Source organism: Anolis carolinensis, chromosome X (genome assembly GCF_035594765.1).
Source record: "Anolis carolinensis isolate JA03-04 chromosome X, rAnoCar3.1.pri, whole genome shotgun sequence".
Classification (NCBI taxonomy): domain Eukaryota; kingdom Metazoa; phylum Chordata; class Lepidosauria; order Squamata; family Dactyloidae; genus Anolis; species Anolis carolinensis.
Window position 1 is genome coordinate 1,250,310 of NC_085847.1, and position 14,722 is coordinate 1,265,031.

Below are 14,722 nucleotides of genomic sequence, written 5' to 3' on the forward strand. Positions count from 1 at the left end.
CTCTCGGAAAGTTCCGCACCTCTTGGGCCGCTTGTGTTCTTTTCTTCTTTTTCTCCTCAGGATGCGTTTCCCGCCTTTTTTGGGCGACAGGCCTTTCTGAGGAGAGGCGGCCATTCCTTTTCTCGCCCTTTTCTCACCATGAAATGCGTTTTGTTGGGCGCCCATATGAAAGGTAGCGCCCAAAGTTGAAGGGGCAGCTCGCTTTTTGACTGGGAAAGGCTGCCTTTGCCTTCCAATGGGCCCTGGAGATGGGAAACACGACAACCAGGAGCCCGAGTGTTGGCTAAATTCAATGCATTGCCTTTCACATGTATATGTATGTGTGTGTGTATATATATATGCATATACACACACATACATATACAGTAGAGTCTCACTTATCCAAGCTAAACGGGCCAGCAGAAGTTTGGATAAGCGAATATCTTGGATAATAAGGAGGGATTAAGGAAAAGCCTTTTAAACATGAAATTAGGTTATGATTTTGCAAATTAAGCCCCAAAACATCATGTTTGACAACAAATTTGACAGAAAAAGTAGTTCAATACGCAGTAATGTTATGTTGTAATTACTGTATTTACGGATTTAGCAACAAAATATCACGATGTATTGCTGCATTTACAAATTTAGCACCAAAATATCACAATATATTGAAAACATTGATTATAAAAATGCCTCGGATAATCCAGAATGTTTATATATTATACAGTAGAGTCTCACTTATCCAAGCTAAATGGGCCGGCAGAACCTTGGATAAGCGAATATGTTGGATAATAAGGAGAGATTAAGGAAAAGCCTATTAAACATCAAATTAGGTTATGAATTTACAAATGAAGCCCAAAACATCATGTTAGACAACAAATTTGGCAGAAAACGTAGTTCAATACGCAGTAATGCTATGTAATAATCACTGTATTTATGAATTTAGCACCAAAATATCACGATATATTGAAAACATTGACTACAAAAATGCGTTGGATAATCCAGAACCTTGGATAAGCGAGGCTTGGATAAGTGAGACTCTACTGTATGTATTACATGTAATATTACAATATATTGATATAGTACAATATAGTAATTTAGTGCCAGTATTGTGCTATGCTAATAATATAATATATTGTATGTACATCTAATATTGATAATATTATAATGTAATACAATATAATAATAATAATACACTATTATAATTGTACATTTATATTACATGTAATATGACTAATAATATTGCAATATAGTTGTATAGTACAACCTTAATAATATATAATGCTTATATATTATACAGTAGTCTCACTTATCCAAGCTAAACGGGCCGGCAGAACCTTGAATAAGCGAATATGTTGGATAATAAGGAGGGATTAAGGAAAAGCCTATTAAACATCAAATTAGGTTATGATTTTGCAAATTAAGCACCAAAACATCATGTTTTACAACAAATTTGACAGAAAACGCAGTTCAATACGCAGTAATGTTATGTAGTAATTACTGTATTTACGAATTTAGCACCAAAATATCACGATGTATTGAAAACATTGATTACAAAAATGGCTTGGATAATCCAGAACGTTGGATAAGCGAGGCCTGAATAAGTGAGACTCTATAATAATAATAATAATAATAATAATAATAATAATAATAATAATAATAACAACTTTATTTTTATACCCCGCCCCATCTCCCCGAAGGGACTCGGGGTGGCTTACATGGGGCCAGGCCCGATAAACAAATAACAGTAACAAAGCAATAAAACAATTATTCCAGTAAAAAACATCAACATCAATAAAAACAATCATTAAAATCAACAAGCAGGATACAGTATTAAAAACAGGAGACTAATTCGTAGATCCCAGGCAAAGTGCAGAGTGTTACGAAATGGGGAAAGGAAATTTCACAGTTGAATGGACAATAAAGTGTGGTATAAAATGGGAAGACAACAACAATGGGACTATTATGGAATGGACAGATAGATCAATCCAGCTCTACTGTATATATATATATGTGTGTGTGTGTATGCATACACACACACACACACATACATATATATATACTGGCTTGGGTACCCGGTGATGCCAGGGTTATTTGAAGAAGGCCTTGTTTGTTTTTGGATATGAGATAATATCAGTTTGGTAATTTGTTGGGTCTGTGTGCTAGGTTTGGCCCAGATCTGTCGTTGGTTGGGTTCAGTGCTCTCTGGATGCAGGGTGAACTACAACTCCCAAAAATCCACATCCATTCCTCCCAAACTCCTTCAGTATCTTCAGTTGGGCTTCTCTGCCAAGTTTGATCCCAATCCATTGTTGGTGGGGGTCACAATATCTCTGGATGCAGGTGAACTACAACTCCCAAAAATCAAAGTCAATTTTCCCCCAAACTCCTGCAGTATGTTTGGTTGGTCCCAGGAGGTCTCTGTGCCAAGTCTGATCCTGGTCCATACATACATACCAGTATATACATTCACTTATATAGATAGATATACAGTGTTCCCTCACTACTTCGCGGTTCACTTTTCGCAGATTCGCTGTTTTGCGGTTTTTCAATAAACTTTTAGACTATTATAAATCATAAAAAATTACAATTTACAGCCTAAGGAAGGGAGGAAGGAGAAGCCAAAGGGAGAGAAAAGGAGCCCAAGCAGCAACGGGAGGAGAAGGAGGCGATTTATCAACACACGATTGGTTGATAAAGACTTAAAATAGGGTATAACTACTACAATCATGTATAAATATCAAAATAAATATAGTGTCCCTACTTTGCAGATTTTCACTTATTGCGGGTGGTCCTGGAACCTAACCCCAGCGATAAGTGAGGGAGCACTGTAGTTAGGTTTTCCCTGAAGATCCCCTATGTAATTTAAGGTCCAAAAATCTTCCCACATATCGGGAAGGCAAGGAAACTATTCTGAATAGCAATGTCTAGGATATTTTCCAAGAATATCAGTATTATTGTATAATACACTACACCTCAAGACCCTGTGATAACTACTGTTATGTAAAAAGAATGAGAATCAATGGCTAAAATTGTGGGGATGACGATGACATTTAAAGACATACAATGAAAATGGTAGGTCGGATGAGAATGTAATTCCAATTTCCAACTCTTTTCCCCACAGTCTTTGGCAGGGCCGTCCATGCCATGGCACGCATCAGCGAGGAATTTTGGTTCGATCCCATGGAACAAGGAGTAAGTGTCTCTCCCGAGTCCAAAGATGGCGACCTGGGATTCAAGGAGGGTTGGAGGAGGGGAAAAATCCCAATTGTCCCCATTCAGTAGCATTAAAACTAGCATTAAAACATTAAAATTAGGCATTAAAATGCAATGTTTTAAAGCAGATTTAAGGCAATGGGGAGTATGAGAGAAGAGAGGTGGGGAGGAATAAAATTATTGTTTTTATTCTTCAAAACAAGATGAAAACTTTGTTTATATGAATAACAGTGAATCACATTTGCCATCTTGACCACACTCCAATGGCTTGTCCATTCGGACATGAACAATGTATAATTGTAATGATACTAATATATTTTCCAGAGCCCTTCTCACCCAAGAGACCTGCATCTGACCACTAATTCTTGCCCCAAATATGTTAAATTTGTCCATGTTGTTTTGTTTCTGCAATTATGAGAGCCATCAAACCTGCAATACTGCATTGCCATATATTTTTGTTCATCAGTGTCTTAATACTGAGATTATTTCCTGGTGGCAAAAGTAGGGCAATAATAATAATAATAATAATAATAATAATAATAATAATAATAATAGTAGTAGTAGTAGTAGTAGTAGTAGTAGTAGTAGTAGTGCCAAAAGATCTCAGCCGGCATTTGGAAACAATAGACATTGACAAAATCACAATCTGCCAACTGCAAAAGGCCACCCTACTGGGATCTGCACACATCATCCGAAAATACATCACACAGTCCTAGACACTTGGGAAGTGTTCGACTTGTGATTTTGTGATACGAAATCCAGCATATCGATCTTGTTTGCTGTGACATAATAAAATAATAATAATAATAATAATAATAATAATAATAATAATAATAATAATAATAATAATAATAATAAATGTAATGGTATCCACAGCTTTCTTTGCGGTCTGTAAATTCCTCCAGATCAGCCTATGCCTGCATCTTCTTTTCCTCTATATTCTTTCAACACTATTCCTGGAGAAATACATCTGAAACGGATCTGCATAAAAAGCACATACCGCTTAGATGCAAATTAGTGATAAAGGTAAGACAGTATACACTTTTTTTTTTTTTACTACAAAGCCAGTTTCATTTTAAAGTATCTGAACAAGAGATGTCTTCAAACAAATGTGTGACAAACGGTAGTGAAGAGGACAAGGAACAAGGATTTAATCAGATCCTTGTCCCTTGTCCCCTTCAGTAGACCAATTAAAACTGTTTGTAGATTATGTGAAAGTATTGCCTGGCAAAATGTACATTGATTGAAGCGATTAAACTGTCAAAAATAAATGTAATTTCCCCATTCTTTTTGAACACATGAAAGGAAATGTTACCTAAAAGTAGCATTTACTGGTTAACTTTTTGACCTGTTTATTTATCTTGGGAACATTCGCATCGGAAACTTTTGTTACCTTTAATGCTATCTGTTTAATGAATGTATCAGTTTGTTTTCTCATTGAGAACGCTTAAATACACATTTTGAATACAGTTGCCCTCCCAACACCGTAATGAATCTATTGCAATGCTAACTTTCATCTTAAGGAGATGTCTGTATTAATAATGCTCTCCTTATTTCAGGCAGTTCTGCCTCTGTTTCGTTCCTTGAACACACTGGAAAGGAATGTAGAAAAATGCACCATTTATACCAACTTTAGGGACTGCCATATCGTTTTTCAGCTTTTCTGCAGACATGGTCAGTCAATGATTTGGGCCTCAAGGTGGTAGATATAATTCAATGTCTTATTTAAGTTGCCTGACTTATTATAATTATTATTTTAATAGATTTATTTCATAGGAATATGTTTCAATATATGTATTTTACTTTTTAAAATGATGAAGTATTTTAATTATGTTGTGCTCTGTGGGTAAAATATTATTATTATTATTATCATTAATAGATTTATTTCATAGAAATACATTTTAAGTATTCCGTACATACTTGAGTATAAGCCGACCCAATTACAGTAGAGTCTCACTTATCCAACATTCGCTTATCCAATGTTCTGGATTATCCAACTCAGTCTGCCTTTTAGTAGTCAATGTTTTGTAGTCAATCTTTTCAATACATTATGATGTTTTACTACATAACATTGCTGTGTATTGAACTGCTTTTTCTGTCAATTTGTTGTCAAACATGATGTTTTGGTGCTTAATTTGTAAAATCATAATGTAATTTGATGTTTAATAGGCTTTTCCTTAATCCCTCCTTATTATCCAACATATTCACTTATCCAACGTTCTGCCGGGCCGTTTATGTTGGATAAGTGAGACTCTGTTGTATAAGCCGAGGCACCTAATTTTACCACAAAAAACTGGGGAAACTTATTGACTTGAGTGTAAGCCAAGGGTGGGAAATTCAGCAGGTACTGGTAAATTTCAAAATAAAAATAGATATCAATAAAATGACATGAATTGAGGCATCAGTAGGTTAAATGTTTTTGAATATTTACATAAAACTGTAATTTAAGATAAGACTGTCCAACTCTGATTAAATCTTTATTCCAACCTTCTTCAGTGTAAATGTGCTTGCGTATCCTTCCAATAATCACCATAGTTTATTTTTATTATTATTAGTAGTAGTAGTAGTAGCCATAAAGACTGGATCTGTTTTAGCCTTGATCACATTTCTGTAAATAATAGTAAAAAGAAAATTAAATCTCAAAGAGACCAATTCAGTTTACAGCACAACATTTCCGTCACATCAGGCAGAATTTATTTGACATTTATACAATACTGCGCAACAAATCCCTTGGCCTCTGCTCTCTGCTCAGGTGTCGTGAAAACACATCACCTCACTTTTCAAGAATGTGAACCTTTGCAAGCCGTCTTTGCGAAGAATCTCTGCCCCAATGTCCTGAAGATCCAGTCGAGGTAATAACCCACTTTATATTTTGAAGCCGTTCCAAAAACACTTCCCTTGTGTACATATTGGGATGGCTGGACATGGAATAGCACTTTTGCATTTTGTATGTTTTTATGTCATAATGTGGCATTAAATTATTGCCAATTTGGAAGCCTCTCTGAGTCCCCTTTGGGGTTGAGATAGAGCAGGGTAAAAATACAGTAAATAAATAAATAAATAAGAGACCACATGGGCCATCTAGTCCAACCCCCTTCTGCCATGTAGGAACACACAATCAAAACACCTCCAATAGATAGCCATCCAACCTCTATTTAAAAGCCTCTAAGGAAGGAGCTTTCACCACACTCTGAGGTAGAGAGTTCCACTGTTGAATAGCTCTTACAGTCAGGAAGTTAATAATCACTTTTACTTAATAATAATAATAATATGTGCGCATCATCCGAAAATACATCACACAGTCCTAGACACTTGGGAAGTGTTCGACTTGTGATTTTGTGATACGAAATCCAGCATATCTATCTTGTTTGCTGTGTCATATAATAATAATAATAATAATAATAATAATAATAATAATAATAATAATAATAATAATTGTAATAATCGCTTCCATGTATTTTCAAATAGGTCTCCTTTTATTTTTCCTTTTGCTAGTCTCAATTTATAGATGAACTTTTCCAATAGAGTTATAGCCCATATCCTATTTGGCCTATTCTCTTGTTTTTTTCCATGTTATGACCATTTCGAGTCTTGCATTACACCACATGAGTCATTTTTATTTACCAAATCCTGATTCTGCATTTTGAATACAGAGATCAGAAGTAAAGCTCCCCTGAAGTGTATTGTTTCCCACACTGTTTGCCTTATTATTCCTGATAGAACTTCATCCCAGGTGCCGCAAAAATAAATAGGACAGATCTACAGCCTTTTCCTTGGTCTCTAGTGCCATCTAATGGAGAAGATTTAAATAGTCAAAAAAAAAAAGCAAGAAAATTCATCTAGATTGGAAGGGGGAAAAATGGGGGGAGGTAATAGGACATGTTTAAGGCAACCTGCATTGTTCTTAGAGGGAGGGCCATTGGTGTCTCCTGAGTAGTGGGAGCTATATCTATTTGTGGAAGTGGAAGCTTGTCTGTATAAGTGGACACCCCAGTCACACACATACATGCATGTTTTCACTATTATTATGTGTATTGATTTCTGGCTGTCAGCATCAGGTTGGACCTCTTTGTATTTGAACAACACTGTGATACTCTGACCTGAAGAAAAGCCAGAAAGTAATTGGTTTTGCAGCCTTTTATGCAGTCTCCTTTTATGTCTGGCTCAAATCCCCTGCCAGTTTTGGTTCACTGACACAAAACACAACGATCAGTTCGTCACCTCAGCTAATGGTCATGTTTTTGTGCTGTGCAGGCAGTTTTCTGATATATTGATCCATTTCCCAAACGGTCAAGATGAAGTGACTTTAGCTGTGACGCCTGTGAAAGTGTGTTTCAAGACATACACAGAGGACGAAATGGGTAAGGATTGAACAGCTGTCTTTGGCCAATGATCTGGGACAGCAACTTATGTAAAGGAGTTTCAATAGACACCTTAATTATTCATCTCTGCCACGATTCCGATTCTTTCCAGATTTCCCATCGCCAATGCATACAGAAATACATCTCAGTCCAGAAGAGTTTGAATACTTCCAAGTCGGGGTCGACTCTGAAGTCACATTTTGCCTTAAAGAGCTACGGGTAAAGTTGGCAGCTGTATTTATTGAATTGTGAGGCATACCATATTTGAAAGCATGCATAGCTTGCTTATGTAGTGGGCTTGGCATTGATGAATTTTACCCTGCAGGGTGAATTTTAATCTGTGTTTAATCTGTGTATATTTGATATATGTATTTTAACAGTGTTTTGTTTTACGTTGCTGCTTTAACTATGTTGTACCCCACCTTGAGCCACAAGGAAAGACGGGTGATAAATCTATTTATTTATTTGCGGTATTTATATACTGCCCTTCTCAACCCTGGAGGGGACTCAGGGTGGTTCACAGTGTTGGCAACAATTCAATGCCGTCACTAAAAAGCAGCATAATAAACTTTATTTATAGACCGCCCTATCTCCCCTAAGGGACTCAAGACGGTATCCAATTCAATGCCCAAAGAAAACTATACAAAACAGTATACATCAAGGCAAAACACATTAGACAATATAAACAACCAAACTGCAACTTAATAAAACAAAATGAGTACAATTTAAAGAAAGACAAAAAATGAAAAAATAATAAATAATAAAATTTAAAAGTATGGAAATGCTTTTTACGTGTCCTATTATTCTTATTAGAATCATCTAATGCTCTGCAGTCTTACATTTGAGTTAATGCACACTTTTCACTTATAACCAGGGACTTCTGGCTTTTGCGGAAGCTCTCAACACTCCCGTTTCTGTCCATTTTGATCTGCCTGGAAGGTAGGTTAATAAGATAATTTCTGACAAAGTAAGCAGTTCTTTTAGCTTTTGAATTCCAAAGTTACCTTTGTTAAAAGTCTAATTAAAATGGTTTTAAACCATCAGTGAACGTGCACCTTATGTACAGATGCATGAAAATGGATTTATGGGGATGATGCACCACGTAGCTGAATCTATTTAATTCCAGGGGCTGCTTTGTGTACAGTAATTGTCATCAATAGCCCTTTCATGCCAGAGAATATACTGGCCTCGACCCAGCAGTTAAGTGCACTAAAACCCCTTCATTTCGAAATATTTATTAACTATAGCTACACAACACTGCAATTAACAGGAAGCCACATTATAGTTTATTAACTCTCCCAAATTAGAGAGTGGTTTCTAGAGTCACTTCACTCCTCTTTCTAGATGAGGGCCTCCCTACTATTCTTGTTAATCAAGAGTAATGAGGATGCTGGCAGCTCAACTGTACATTTATTTTTACAGGCCAGTTGTTTTCAGCCTTGAGGACACACTCGTCGAAGCCATTTTTGTCTTGGCCACCTTAGCAGACGTAGAGAACAGACTTTCTTGTGAATCTCTGCAACTTTCCCAGGCCCAGAGAAGGTAGGAGAGTTGAAAGTCACCACCTTCCTGAATTCAGGAGATGATGCCATTGCATCTCCCATAGGCCTGGGTCATTGCCCCCCAAACCCCCCCAGTACTTGGTCATGATGGGTTTGTGTGCCAAGTTTGGTCGAGATCCATTGCTGGTGGGAGTCACAGGGCTCTCTAGATTTTTTGTTTATTTATTGTGTCAGAAGCAAATGGAGAATACAGTTATAATGTATTTTAAAAACCACAAACAAAGTTTAAAACTTGGCATTATGCTAAATTTCCTTTGACCAGAAGCTGGCCTCTTGGAATGCCTCTGGTGTCGCTGTAAGAAGATCCTCCATTGTGCATGTGGCAGGGCTCAGGCTGCATTGTAGTCTGTAGTCTGTGGTTTGCTCTTCTCCAAACTCGCATGTCGTGGAATCCCCTTTGTAGTCCCATTTCCTAAGATTGGCCCTGCATCTCATGGTGCCAGAGCACAGTCTGTTCAGTGCCTTCCAGGTCGCCCAGTCTTCTGTGTGCCCAAGAGTCTCTCATCCGGTCTTAGTTGACGGATTGAGATTCCAGTTTTTAATTGCCACATTTGGACTCTCGCTTACTGAAGTGTTCCTGTCAGTATCTCTGTGGATCTTAGGAAGCTGTTTCTTGATTTAAGGCATTGGCATGCTGGCTGATATCCGAACAGGGGATGGGCCGGAGATGTCAATGCCTTGGTCCTTTAATTACTGGCTGATACTTTCCTACGGATGTCTGGTGGTACAGTACCAGCTAAACAGTTTAATTTCTCTAGCAGTGATAGTGCAGCATGTCTTATTAAGAGCCACGTCCACTGTTTTAACATGGTGAGATGTATTCCACATTGGTCATGCGTATTCAGCAACAGAGTAGCAAAGCGCAAGGGCAGATGTCATCACTGTGTCTGGTTGTGATCCCCAGGTTGTGCCCGTCAGCTTTCGTATGATATTATTTCTAGTGCCCATTTTTGCTTGATATTCAAGCAGTGCTTCTTATAAGTCAGAGCACGGCACAGAGTAACTCCCAGGTATTTGAGTGTGCTGCAATGCTCCAGTGGGATTCCTTCCCAGGTCATCCTCAGAGCTCGAGATGCTTGTCTGCTCTTAAAATGAAAAGCACACATCTGCGTTATAGATGGATTAGGAATCAGCTGGTTTTCCCTGTAATAGGCGGTAAGGGCACCTAAAGCTTTGGAGAGCTTCTGTTCAACCATTTCAAAGCTCCCTACTTGAGTGGTGATGGCACGATCGTCAGCATAGATGAAACTCTCTGTCCCTTCTGGCAGTAGCTGGTCATTTGTGTAAATGTTAAACATTGATGGAGCAAGCACGCTCTCCCTGAGGCAGGCCGTTCTTCTATTTTTGCCATCGGGCTCTAGATGTGGATGAACTATAACTCCCATCACCCTGGGTCCATTCCCCCTCCCTTCACAGCAGTATTTGAAGTTGGCCATGATGGGTATGAGTGCCAAGTTTGGTTGAGATCCATCACTGGTGGGAGTCACAGTGCTCTGTAGAAGTGGAGCCATCTTGGAAAATACATACAAACATGGATAGATAGATACAGTAGAGTCTCACTTATCCAAGACTTGCTTATCCAAGGTTCTGGATTATCCAAGGCATTTTTGTAGTCAATGTTTTCAATATAGCGTGATATTTTGGTACTAAATTCGTAAATACAGTAATTATAACATTACTGCGTATTGAACTACTTTTTCTGTCAAATGTGTTGCATAACGTGATGTTTTGGTGCTTAATTTGTAAAATCATAACCTAATTTGATGTTTAATAGGCTTTTCCTTAATCCCTCCTTATTATCCAAGATATTTGCTTATCCAAGGTTCTGCCGGCCCATTTAGCTTGGATAAGCGAGACTCTACTGTAGGTTTTTTTTCCGTGTCAGGAGCAACCTGAGTTGCTTCTGGAGTGAGAGAATTGGCCATCTGCAAGGACGTTGCCCAGGGGGCGCCTAGATGTTTTGATGTTTTTACCATCCTTGTGGGAGGCTTTTCTCATGTCCCCGCATGAAGCTGGAGCTGATAGAGGGAGCTCATCTGCGCTCTCCCCGGGTTGGATTTGAACCTGGCAGCCTTCAGGTTAGCAACCCAACCTTCAAGTCACAAGGATTTAACCCACTACGCCACCGAGGGCTCCAGAAACATACATACAAACATATTTTCACTTTTATGAGATAAAGGTATAGATTGGGCAGGCATGTGGTTCATATCTTCAGTTAGATGCTAGAGAGAAATTCAGGATCGCAGATTCAAGGGGAAATTCTGTATGCAGCCCCACTCTTGCATACATGACTTGTTCTTGTTAATGCATGTAATACCAGTACTTGTCTATTAAGGAAGATATTTAAAATATAGCAAATCAGACATAATGTGGATTATGTACCAGAAAGGCCAGGGTATAGATTACATGAAGGATCTATACAGAAGACTGGGGGGATAGAAAGGTGTATAATTTATATCTAGTTCTGTGCTGTTTTAGGAGCTCTGCATTGGAGAGACACACTCAAGGTGCCATTGCCCAGAGAACCCTTCAGGGCCCAGGAACAGCCACGGATCCAGCAGAAAATTTTACCGTTAGGGCTGAAGGGCCCCCACCAAATCCCGACCACAGTAAGGTACACACATATATTTTCACTTTTATTATGTGTATAGATTTATACTCTGCTTTATCTGCCTTAACATATTTATTTATTTACAGTATTTATATTCCGCCCTTTTTTCTCACGCCAAAGGGGACTCAGGGCAGATCACATTGTACACATACAAGGCAAACATTCAAAGCCATATGAACATAGAGACAGACACAGGCAATTTAACCTTCCCCAGCTTCCAGCTTCCTGAGAGGATGCTCAATTCCGGCCACAGGGGGAGCAGCTGCTTCATCATTCACTGTGAAGCCGACTTCCTCATTCCTTTCCGCACACTGGTGGCAGTTTTATGGTGTCGTAAATTTAGTTAAATTAGCCCCCCCCACATAGTGGTACCTAAATTTCCTACTTGATAGATGCAACTATCTTTCGGGTTGCTTAGGTCAACAACGAGCAGGGGCCATTTTTTAATTTTAATTGTCGGGTACTCACTGCGACACGGGCTGGTCTCGAACTCATGATCTCTTGGTCATAGTGATTTATTGCAGCAGGCTACTAACCAGCCTGCGCCACAGCCCGGCCCCAACATATAAGCATAGAACATATAAGCATCAGCATAACAATTTAAAAATGTAGAAATATACAAACATGAAAACAGGATTAAACATAACCAGTATTAAAAAATTCAGAGTTAAAAACCACTAAAACACATTCAAAACCAAACTTCTTTTCCTGCCTTTTTCAGTTTCATTCCTTCTTCTTCGGAGCCATTTCATCCAGTGAGCAAAATGGAACCCATGTGGTCCACAGTTTGGCCACAGCCAGCGACACTGAAGACGACTTTGGCAACGGGCAACTCTCTCCAGCGTTTTAGTGAGGCCAGATGCCCAAGCCCATGTCTTTTAAGTAAGTGTGCTTAATATCCTGATTTGTTGGGTTGCAATGTATGTTTATACTGTTGGGTGCCATTTTTATCTTAAGACAGTTAATTTTTGGGGAAAAAATCATCTTCAAATTGTTCAGATTCAAAGATGCTTATTAAAAGTTTTAGGCATATCAGGTCATATCCGCTTCAATTAATTTTTATCTTGCCACATCTGCTCTTACCTTAATATCTTGGGGAATTCTTTTGGGGCTGGAGAACTTGGAGGGCAAGTGGTTACATGTTGAACAGGCACAATCCAGTTTTTTTCCTTCCTCCCACCTCCAACTCTTGTTTAAAAATGAAGTTTTGTACAATTAGATGAAATATGTCTACCTTTAATGCATTGCAAAACACCACAAGTTGTAGCATGCGAGATCTTGGGAGTCTTAGTAGACCACAAGTCAAACATGAGCTAACAATGTGATGCAGCAGCTAAACAAGCCAAAGAGATTTTGTGCTGCATCAAAAGGAGTATAATGTCTATTATTATTATTATTATTATTATTATTATTATTATTATTATTATTATTATTATTATTATTGTATGACACAGCAAACAAGATAGATATGCTGGATTTTGTATCAAAAAATCACAAGTCGAACACTTCCTAAGTGTCTAGGACTGTGTGATGTATTTTCGGATGATGTGTGCAGATCCCAGTTGGGTGGCCTTTTGCAGTTGGCAGATCGTAATTTTGTCAATGTCTATTGTTTCCAAATGCCGGCTGAGATCTTTTGGCACGGCACCCAACGTGGACCACCTGCACTGATTTCTGCCAGAGTTTTTGCAGTTCAATCTTGAGGTCCTGATAGCGGCTGAGTTTTTCCTGTTGTTTTTCGTCAATGCGACTGTCACCTGGGATGGCAACATCAATGATCCAAACCTTTTTCTTTTCCACAACTGTGATGTCTGGTGTGTTGTGTTCCAGAACTTTGTCAGTCTGGATTCGGAAGTCCCACAGTATCTTTGTGTGCTCATTTTCCAATACTTTTGCAGGTTTGTGATCCCACCAGTTCTTTCCTGCTGGGAGGTAGTACTTGAGGCATAAGTTCCAATGAATCATTTGGGCCACATAGTTGTGCCTCTGTTTGTAGTCTGTCTGTGCGATTTTCTTACAGCAGCTGAGGATATGATCAATGGTTTCGTCAGCTTCCTTGCACAGTCTGCATTTTGGGTCATCCGCTGATTTTTCGATCTTGGCCTTAATTGCATTTGTTCTGAGATTATTATTATTATTATTATATTATTATTATTATATTTACTTTTATTCTGCTTTTCTCCCACGTATGGGACTCAAAGCCAACTTTGGTCCTCCAGGTGTTTTGGACTTCAACTCCCACCACTCCTAACAGTCCACCAGCTGTTAGGAATTGTGGAAGCTGAAGTCCAAAACACCCGGAGGGAGGGCCGAAGTTTGCCCATAGCTGATCTAGATCAAGGGAATTCAGGGTGCCCTTCTCTTCTGCTTTGTTCATACATCACCTGGAATAATAGCTCTGTGTCCAATTCAGAGCAAAGCAATTTAAGAGGGAAATGGACTCTAAGCTGGAAGGGGTCCAGAGAAGGGCCACCAAAAGGTCTGAAACTATTAATCCCTCTGAGGAGTGGATTAAAGAGCTACGTTTGTTTAGGCTGCAGGAGAGAAGGTTGAGGAGACATGAGAGACATGTATACATATGTGAAAGAAAGGGTGTCATAAGGAAGAGGGAGCCGTCCTGTTTTCTGCTGCCCTGAAAACTAGGAGCAGCAATGGGTTCAAATTACAGAAGAGGAGATTCCATCTGAACATCAGGAAGAACTTCCTGACCATACAAGCTGTTCAACAGTGGAACTCTCTGTCTCAGAGTGTGGTGGAAGCAACTTAAACAGAGGCTGGATGGCCATCTGTCAGGGATACTTTGTGCTTTTCCTGCATGGCAGGGGGTTGGACTAGATGGCGCATGTGGTCTCTTCCAACTCTGTGATTCTAGTCCTATTTCTCCATTAAACTTCTAATGTCTCTGAGGCTGGATGCCTGTCTGTCAGGAGGATTTAGATTGCATCTTATTTTCTGGCTGAAGAGGTTTGTATTGGATGGCCCCCAGGGTCTCT

At 38.8% G+C, this 14,722-nt stretch overlaps 1 protein-coding gene across 1 annotated transcript; it reads left to right on the forward strand.

Moving 5' to 3' along the window:
• Window positions 1-17: 17 nt before the first annotated feature.
• On the forward strand, window positions 18-12,756 carry rad9b (RAD9 checkpoint clamp component B). Its single transcript, XM_003226871.4, has 11 exons — window positions 18-172; window positions 3,104-3,174; window positions 4,072-4,221; window positions 4,755-4,869; window positions 5,948-6,047; window positions 7,450-7,556; window positions 7,669-7,775; window positions 8,431-8,495; window positions 8,979-9,098; window positions 11,597-11,732; window positions 12,451-12,756. The coding sequence occupies exons 1-11, from the start codon at window positions 139-141 to the stop codon at window positions 12,577-12,579; spliced, it is 1,134 nt and encodes a 377-aa protein (XP_003226919.1). The 5' UTR covers window positions 18-138; the 3' UTR covers window positions 12,580-12,756.
• Window positions 12,757-14,722: the final 1,966 nt, after the last annotated feature.